At 46.0% G+C, this 10,000-nt stretch overlaps 1 protein-coding gene across 2 annotated transcripts in view; it reads right to left on the bottom strand.

Annotated features, from left to right (window-relative positions):
- The window catches only part of LOC123516531 (alpha-1B adrenergic receptor-like), a 77,940-nt gene that overhangs the window by 66,956 nt on the left and 984 nt on the right, over positions 1-10,000 (bottom strand). For both annotated transcript variants that reach the window (XR_006678216.1, XM_045275960.1), the window contains exon 1: positions 8,869-10,000. This exon is cut by the window's right edge and continues 984 nt beyond it. Coding sequence is in view for 1 of the 2 variants with exons in the window: in XM_045275960.1 (XP_045131895.1) it covers positions 8,869-10,000 (1,132 nt within the window). In the remaining variant the exon portion in view is untranslated. The remainder of the gene's footprint in view (positions 1-8,868) is intronic.

The following is a 10,000-nucleotide window of genomic DNA, read 5'->3' as shown; positions in this document are numbered from 1 at the left end:
TTAAACACCAGTCACCTGATTATCATCTATCTGATCGCCAGTATGACTTCCGTCAAGGACGCTCTACTTACTAGGTCTTGGTCATCCTCTTGGAAATTTTAGTGAAACTTTTGCTGTTGCCTTAGTCATATCAAAAGCTTTAGATAGAGTCTGCCACAAGGCTTTCATTTCCAAACTATCCTCCTACGGTTTTTCCTTCCCCGTGTAATTTAATGTCAAATTTTCTCTCCGGCTGTTTTATTGCTGCTGTTTTCTCCTAAACAGTGGTGTTCCTCAGGGTTCTGTCCTGTCACCCACTCTCTTGCTATTATTCATTAATGATCTTCTTAACCAAACTTCTTGCCCTATCCACTCCTACGCTGATGATACCACCCAAAACTTTTCCACATCTTTTCAGAGACGACCAACGATTTAGAAAGCTAATAGATCCCGCAGGATGCCAAAGAACGCCTGATTTCTTATCTTTCTGAGATTTCTGATTGGGATAGAAAAAAAACTTAGTAGTGTTCAATGCTTGAAAAAACTCATTCCTCCATCTATCAACTCGATACAACCTTCCAGACAACTATCCCCTCTTCTTTAATGACAATCATCTGTCCCATCTTCTCCACTGAACATCTTCGGTCTGTCCTTTTCCTCATGATCTAAACTGGACACTTCACATCTCATCTCTTGCTAAAACAGCTTCTATGAAGTAAGGCGTTCTGAGGCGTCTCCGCTAGTTTTTTTTCTCACACCCTCAACTGCTAACTATGTACAAGGGACTTATCCGCCCATGTATGAAGTACTCTTCGCATGTGTGAGGGGGGAGGTTCCACTCACACAATTTATTAGATAGGGTAGAATCTAAAGCTTTTCAGCTCATCAGTTTCTCTCCTCTGACTGACTGTCTTCAGCTTCTTTCTCACCCTCGCAATATTGAACATTTTGCTTTCTTCTACCGTTAGTTTCATGACAACTACTCTTCTTATCTTGCTAACTGCATGCCTCCTCTTCTCCTGTGCCCTCGCACCACAAGACTTTCTTCTTTCTCTCATCCCTATTCTGTCCACGTGTCTAATGTAAGAATCAGCCAGTATTCTCAATCATTCATCCTTTTCTCTGGTAAACTCTTGAACTCCCTGCCTGCTTCTGTATTTTCATCTTCCTATGACTTGATCTCATTTAAGAAGAAAGTTTCAAGACATTTATCCTTTCCCTTTTGGCTAACTCTTTCGGATCTGCACGAGGTCTGGCATTCTAAGTGGGCCTTTTTTTTTTTACTCTCTTTTTTCCTTGGCCAGCTTTCTTCTTTTACATAAAAAAAGACTTGAGAGGGAAGAGGAACAGAAGGAGGAGGAGGAGGAGGAGGAGGAGGAGGAGGAGGAGGAGGAGGAGGAGGAGGAGGAGGAAGAAGAAGAAGAGGAAGAGAAAGAGAAGAAGGAAGAGGAGGAAGAGTAGGAGGAGAAGAGAAGGAAAGAGGAAGAAGGATAGTTCAGTCTGAAGGGACCCTCCTCCATGCACACAGCTCGGTCTCAATTGGCAAAAAAAAAAAAAAAAAAAAAAAAAAAAAGAAAAAAAAAGAAAAAAAGGACTTCATATTTTTTAAGAGACAGGTTCCCAATTTTTAGTATCCCTCCCTCAATCCCTTCGCAACGAGCCCTCCCTTCCATGCACGAACGTAACCTGTCCACCCACCCTTCCTGCTCCTTTATCTATGCTCCCACAATTCCCGCATGTAATAGCCTCGCTTCTACCCTAGCCTGAGAAACTGCTCGCCGCCCTCCTGACTCAATAGCTTTCACTGGATATTAGAGAGGTAAGTTGAAGGTCTCTCTCTCTCTCTCTCTCTCTCTCTCTCTCTCTCTCTCTCTCTCTCTCTCTCTCTCTCTCTCTCTCTCTCTCTCTCTCTCTCTCTCTCTCTCTCTCTCTCTCTCTCTCTCTCTCTCTCTCTCTCTCTCTCTCTCTCTCTCTCTCTCTCTCTCTCTCTCTCTCTCTCTCCTCTCTCTCTCTCTCTCTCTCTCTCTCTCTCTCTCTCTCTCTCTCTCTCTCTCTCTCTCTCTCTCTCTCTCTCTCTCTCTCTCTCTCTCTCTCTCTCTCTCTCTCTCTCTCTCTCTCTCTCTCTCTCTCTCTCTCTCTCTCTCTCTCTCTCTCTCTCTCCTTCGCTGGATTTGAGAACTATACTATTTCCATACTAGAAAAACAACAGTCAGCCGCTATTGTCCGCCGCCTCAGCTCACCGGAACCTGGATAAGAGAACAGGGCAAATTGCAAGCAGGGAATGAAGTATGGAGGAGTGCAGGAGAAGGAGGAGGAGGAGGAGGAGGAGGAGGAGGAGGAGGAGAAGAAGAGGAGGAAAAGGAATAGGTAGGAGGGAGAAAAGGCGTAAAATGAAAGGAGGAGAGGATTAAAGGATTACAATAAGTTATATAAGAAGATATCCAAGAGAAGGAAGGACGCGTGGAGGAAGTATAAAGGAAAAAGGATTGGAATGGAGTGAGTGAGGAGTGAGTGAGTGAGTGAGGAGGAATGAAAGGTATGATAGAAATGGGATGAGAGTGGATGCGGAGAGTGCAGGTGTGGATGTGAGTGGATGTGTGTCGGGTGTGAGGTGGTTATGGTGGAGGCGCATTCAGCCGGGCGTGGGTCGTTGGGGGTGATTGTGAGCTATCGCCAGAGCCAGATTTTCAAAACGTCTGCCGGAAGCCATTAAGCTACTGGCCATTATTAGAGCTGGCATAAAGCTGAGAGAGAGAGAGAGAGAGAGAGAGAGAGAGAGAGAGAGAGAGAGAGAGAGAGAGAGAGAGAGAGAGAGAGAGAGAGAGAGAGAGAGAGAGAGAGAGAGAGAGAGAGAGAGAGAGAGAGAGAGAGAGAGAGAGAGAGAGAGAGAGAGAGAGAGAGAGAGAGAGAGAGAGAGAGAGAGAGAGAGAGAGAGAGTCATTTCATTGAGAAACTAAGAGTGCAAAGACTGATTTCATTGAGAAACGAAGACTAACACACACACACACACACACACACACACACACACACACACACACACACACACACACACACACACGAGAGCAAACTACAAGCTCTAGCAAGACCCTAGACGGTGACGGTGAAGCGAAGCAGAGAGGCAGACCTGCTATGTATACCTCGAGAGGATAACCACGATCATAAACAAGAAACACACAAGGCAACTTGCACACGCCGTTACCTGCTGTGTGACGCGCGGCGGGTGTCTGGGTCAGGGTCACGAAAGAAGCACTGGGAGGAGTAGGAGAGCAAAAGAGAAACGGAAAGAGAGAAAGAGGGGAAGGCAAGTGGTGGTTAATACTTACGAGGTGCTCAGAGTAGGGGTGCAGGTGTCCTGGGCTGTTAGGAGCAAGGTTCATACCCGGCCAGGCTTGTGCAAAACAGTAGTGGGAAAGAGTCAAAGGGAGGCATTCAAGAGGCCAACGGGAGGCAAGGAAAGGAAGGCGGTGCAGATCAAGGCGTAGGTAATGTTCCTGAAAGGTAGATGATGGAGGAACAGAACAGCAGAGAGAGAGAGAGAGAGAGAGAGAGAGAGAGAGAGAGAGAGAGAGAGAGAGAGAGAGAGAGAGAGAGAGAGAGAGAGAGTGAGAATTTACACGCATACACATTCTCTCTCTCTCTCTCTCTCTCTCTCTCTCTCTCACGGCAGACAACATAAATTTCACTCTTATTTTACCATTCAATTTCAGCAGCACAGTTAGACCGCCTCACTGCCACCCGCACCGCCACCCGCACTACCACCCGCACCACCACCCTGCCGCCTCGCCGCCCTCAGCCTTCACACACCAGTCACCGAGCAAGGTCTCTCACTCCAGCGGCCGCAAAAGCCTCCACAGCTGGCTCCATCAGGATACGCTTTGCCATCTGTGTTCCCGCAATACCCTCTCTTCCTTGCCCTTCCAGCGGCGCAGAATGACACCAAAAGTAAAGCCCCGCTGGCACCACACACACAAAGGCTTCCAGGAACGGTTGCAAACGCCGATATGGCTGGGAATGGAAGGGTGCGCGGCCTGAACACACGACACTGGGAAGGAAGGGATGGTTCGGCACAACAATTCTAAGGTTAAATGTAAAATTGTTTAAGATCAAGTTAGAAAAAAAGCGCCATAGATTGTGGAATTCCGTTACGCGATAATATCACGATCAGTTAAAGATATGAATGATTGAAACGCGCTCATACACACACACACACACACACACACACACACACACACACACACACACACACACACACACACACACACACACACACACACACACACACACACACACACACACACACACACACACACACACACACACACACACACACACACACACACACGCAAGGCAATTCGAAAGAGCAAGTCTAATATCACAAATAAAATTATTTAACCTGAAGTAAAGGAAATATAGCACCACACACTCCGGACCTCCATTGTTCTCATTACTTAATAAAGTTATCATTGTGATTGAACATATGAATAATTAAAACACACGTCAAGTATTGAAAAGGATATGGGAAATCCTGCTACAGTTTAAAAATATAAAATTGTTGTTATATGCAGTACATTTGTATCACTATGAAAAGGTTTTGTTTGTTTAATATACAATGAACGCAGCGACAGATAAAGACATGTATTCTGAAACACTTTATTTTTATAATTACGACTATTTTTTAAAGGCCACGGATATCAGTATCCAAGTTTCCAAGACTGTTGTTACTCTATCATTACAACTGTAAAAACATCTTTAAAAACAGTGCAACTTCAACCAGAATCTCTTGAAAGCAGTGGAGGTGCAGCGCAGAAGTGTTTCAGAAAGTAGTGCGTAATGTTTCAGTGGGATGTGTCAGCCGCCTCGCTTCACTGGAACCCGCATCCCACGCACACCACCGGCCAGCCAGGCACCAAGGAATGTATGTCATGCACAACACGCAGCGCTCCAATAAAATTAAATTAAAACTCAACTTTCTTCTATAGTATTTCATTTGCTTTCCCATTACTGTCGACGCGCGGGGACGTCACATGGCGATATCTGTCCTCGTGAGTCACCTTCTGAACTTAATGACAAGATATCGAGTGAATGCCTCGCAGCCAAAAGGGAAACACAATCCAGCGACATTCTAAAACCAATATTTTTCTCTTTCAACACCAGTCCTCTTCTTTTCCTTCTTTATCTATACTCTTCTTCCTCTTCGTTCAACTTCTCTCCTCTTCTCTTTTCTCTTTTCTCTTTTCTTCTCCTTCTCCTTCTCCTTCTCCTTCTCCTTCTCCTTCTCCTTCTCCTTCATCTTCATCTTCATCTTCATCATCATCATCATCTTCTTCTTCTTCTTCTTCTTCTTCTTCTTCTTCTTCTTCTTCTTCTTCTTCTTCTTCTTCTTCTTCTTCTTCTTCTTCTTCTTCTTCTTCTTCTTCAAACACTGCTGGTCTTGCTCCTCCTCCTCTTTTACAAATACTCTTACTCTTCTTCCTCTTCTTCTTCAAACATCACTCCTCTTCCTCTTCTTCTTCTCCAGACACCACTCCTTTTCCTCCTTTCTTCTTCAAACACTAGTGCTCTTCATTCTCGTCTTCCTCTTCTTCTTCAGACACCAATCCTCTTCCTCTTCTTCATCAACCTTCACTTCTCTTCTTCCTCTTTTCTTCAAGCATTGTTACTCTTCCTCCTCCTCTTCTTCAAATACCGATATTCTTCCTCCTTTTTCCTCTTCAATAATCTTTAACCTCTTCAGTACCATGACGCGTTTTTCTATTCATTCTGCTTACTATTTTGTGAATTTCTATAGCTCATAATTTTAAGTGGGAATTAAAATAGGGAAGAGTGTGGCCATTTATCTTCTGACTTCCATAGACCCTTCCAATAAAATGGTCTAATCATTCCCGAAACTCATGGTAAAAAATGCGTCCCAGTACTGAAGGGGTTAAATATTTTTCCTCTCTTATTAATATCATATCTCCCATGCCCTTTATCAAGTGGTGACCGTAATGACCATGGCTGTGATTTTGAAAGATAAAACTAATGATACCAAGAACGATTAGGTAGTTGAAATCTTTTAGCACTTTTTGGGAGTTCATTATACCAATCATTCAAATTGCATATCTTAGGCTAATTATGTTTTCTTTTTCTTGTTATTTTCCTTTCCATAATTTTGGTTCAGCAAGTCAGGTTAAGTTCTTTCAAGGAGCTGGTGTTATTTTCATGTCATCATCATCATTATCAACTAATTCTTCCTCATCTTTCTTTTTTATTCTTCTGGCCCTTCTGCTCCTCCACAGTTTGAATCCCTAGTGAGGTCGCCCACTCTTGCATGTCGTCACTGGTGCCTTCTGCCTCCTGCATCATGCCACACCGGTCCCAAATGCCTCATAACTCTCTGGACTCCATCCCTACACCTCAGCCGCTGTCTTCCCTCCCTCCTGTCCCTTCCACACGACTCCTCCACGCCACACTCACACGAATAACTTGAAAGATAGAGAGAGAGAGAGAGAGAGAGAGAGAGAGAGAGAGAGAGAGAGAGAGAGAGAGAGAGAGAGAAAGAGAGAAGCTACAAATAACCTACTCCAACGCAACAATCAAAGAACAAACATCAACTGTAATAACCTTAACACACACACACACACACACACACACACACACACACACACACACACACACACACACACACACACACACACACACACACACACACACACACACACACACACAACACACACAAATACCTTGGCCTGGCTCTGTTACTCTCGACAGCAAATCCGGTAGAGCAACGCCACCCACTCATCACTTCGTCTTGCAGTTAATTGTAATAGCGTCACTCACACCCGGAGCTCGGAAACTTACTCGTAATAGTTTAGCCTTTCTCTTGCCTGCTGCTGGTGTTGGCAGGTGTGGTGGGAGCGTGGGTGGCGGGAGACTGGGAAGGTGGAGGGGTGAGAAGGAGAAGGGAGAGCAAGAGGTGAAGAATAAGAGAGGCAGTGAGAGAGACAGGTGACTCCGATGATTGAACGTAAGAAGAGAGAAAAGAGGAAGGTGTGAAGGGAAAAATGTAAAGAAAAGTGAGATGGAAACAGGAAATAGAAGGAGACAATTTGAGAGAGAGGTTGAGAGAGAGAGAGAGAGAGAGAGAGAGAGAGAGAGAGAGAGAGAGAGAGAGAGAGAGAGAGAGAGAGAGAGAGAGAGAGAGAGAGAGAGAGAGAGAGAGAGAGAGAGAGAGAGAGAGAAACTAGCCATACAAAAAAGGTGAAAAAACAAAAATATATAGCGAGCTGACAGGTTAAGTTACGCAGCTAATACCCTTTCAAACACAAACCTCAAATAAAACAAAACAAACCTAAAAAAAAGTAACAAGCTTTCAAATTTTTGCATATCATACATACACACTTCCCATCGTCCCACACACACACACACACACACACACACACAAACATTATACATACACTGGCAATAACATGGATGCCTCAGGAAATCCAATAATGACGTCATGTGAGAAAAGTGATCATGACATATAGTTTGTATTCATGATGCCTGGCAGCGGGGAACGTTCGATTGGCGGGGGTGTGAGGAATGGGAGGAAGGGGGAAGGGAATATACATTTTTTAAGATAGATAGACAGGAGGTAGTACTATGTTGAGGTGGAAGGTTTGGAAGGGAGGAGAAGGAGGAGGAGGAGGAGGAGGAGGAGGAGGAGGAGGAAGAGGAGGGGACATGAAGCGACAAGGTGTAAAATCCATGAACTACGCAGTGACAGAGAGAGAGAGAGAGAGAGAGAGAGAGAGAGAGAGAGAGAGAGAGAGAGAGAGAGAGAGAGAGACCGTGTACGAATAAAAAGACTAACAAACAAAACCAAAATAAATACAAACAAAACAAAAAGTTACAAAAAGAAAGAAAGCAAAACTCACACGTGACACCAAAACACTGACACTAAAAATAAATAAATAAATAAATAAATAAGAATAACAATAACAATAGAAGAAAAGAAAGGAAAATAAAGGGGAAAAAGAAAGCTAATCTGCGACGAAACTTTACTTTTATGAACAAGGTAAAGCCAAAAGGAGCCGTAAAGTGTCTTCGTTTACCATACTGAGCTAATTATAGACAGTAGTAGAGCAATCACACACACACACAGACACACACACACACACACACACACACACACACACACACACACACACACACACACACACATATAGACTTAATATTATCATCAGCTCTTTCCTTTCCACTCCTAAACAATCTATCAAGGAGAGATTCTGCGTTGGTCTAAATCTGTTCTCTCATCAAGGAGCCCAGCGGAGGCATCAGTCCGCCGCTTTGCACTGAAAAGCTTTCCGTTTCGCACTAAAGAAAGTAATGACGTCTCTTGCTCTGCTCGTGGCTTCAGGAGGATGTGTTGGTGGAGATGAAAATGCATCTCTGTTTCAAAGGAAGCTTTGCCATCAATAAATCTTTCCATTCATCTGTTTACACTTGAGAGAGAGAGAGAGAGAGAGAGAGAGAGAGAGAGAGAGAGAGAGAGAGAGAGAGAGAGAGAGAGAGAGAGAGAGAGAGAGAGAGAGAGAGAGAGAGAGAGAGAGAGAGAGAGAGAGAGAGAGAGAGAGAGAGAGAGAGAGAGAGAGAGAGAGAGAGAGAGAGAGAGAGAGAGAGAGAGAGAGAGAGAGAGAGAATTTTCGATGCATCGAATGATTATATAATATCGCTTTTATTCATGGGGACCCCACCAATCCACCCCTCCTCGTCGACACACCTGTTCTACACACACACACACACACACACACACACACACACACACACAAGTGGCAAGTAGTGAGTGCCACAGTGTTGGTGGTGTGGTAGCCTCCACAGGTGGGTGAGCGAGGCGCCATCACGCAGGAGGCAATGAGGAATACATACCCAGCGGTAGGATGAAGAAGAACGGGAACCAGCACAGGAGAAACACGCCCACCACGATGCCTAGAGTCTTGGCCGCCTTCTTTTGGCGTCTGAATTTTGCCATCTTGCCACCCGTGGAACCCGTTAGCCGGCGCTCGGGTGAGGCAGAGGGTGATGTCTCCAGATTTGAGGTAGCGGCCTCTCCACTTTGATCCCGAGGGTTCCTTGCGCTGCGTCGCCTGCCCTGCCAGGTGAAGGACGTGACGGGCAGTCCCAGGTTAGGGGAGGGCGGCATCAGCCTTGACATGGTCTTCTTCCCTTCATTAACTCTCAGACCAGGATTTTCTTCTTTTTCAGGAGGTTTTAAGTCACCATTTACTAAACAGTGTCCGTTGAGGCCTCCCACACCAGTGGCCAGACCGGCTGCCATGCCAGCCGCCAGGCCCACGCCCATACCTCCGCGGTGCGCCCTCAGGGTGAGGCGCGTGTCGCCGCCCCGATGTACTCTGAGCGTCACGGATGTCTTGGTGGTCTTGATGCCGCTCTCCAGGAACTTTGTCTGTTGAATTGCTGCTCTGTAGATCCGCCAGTACAAGATCAGGATAAACAAGCTGGGCAGGTAGAACGATCCAGTGACGGAGAAGAGCACGTAACCCAGCTCCTGGTTGACGGTGCACACGGTGGGGTCAGGGTCTGGCGGTGTCTTCCACCCAAAGGCAGGCCCGATAGAGATGGCGATGGACAGCGCCCACACGGCCACGATCAGCACACACATCCGTCGCTCCGTCATGATGCTGGAGTACGCCAGCGGTCGTGTCACCCCGATGTAACGATCTAGTGAAATCACGCACAGCGACCAGATGGAAGCCGTGCAGCACAGGACATCGGCGGTCGCCCACACCTCGCAGAATACCTGGCCAAAGTACCATTTCCCTGACACCTCCAGCGTGGCGCTGAAGGGCAGGACGGTGGTGCCGAGGAGCAGGTCAGCCACCGCCAGGTTAACGATCAGGTAGTGGGTGGAGGAGCGCAAGTTACGGGACATGAACACGGCCAACAGAACCAGCACGTTGCCGCCGATGGTGAGAACAACGATGATGGCCAGAATGACAGATTTCACCACCAGCTCCAGCATCCATTCCTCTGCCTCGCC

This window comes from Portunus trituberculatus, chromosome 41, assembly GCF_017591435.1.
Source record: "Portunus trituberculatus isolate SZX2019 chromosome 41, ASM1759143v1, whole genome shotgun sequence".
Classification (NCBI taxonomy): domain Eukaryota; kingdom Metazoa; phylum Arthropoda; class Malacostraca; order Decapoda; family Portunidae; genus Portunus; species Portunus trituberculatus.
The sequence above is the reverse complement of the archived record's forward strand: the minus strand, read 5'-3'. Positions and strand labels throughout refer to the sequence as shown.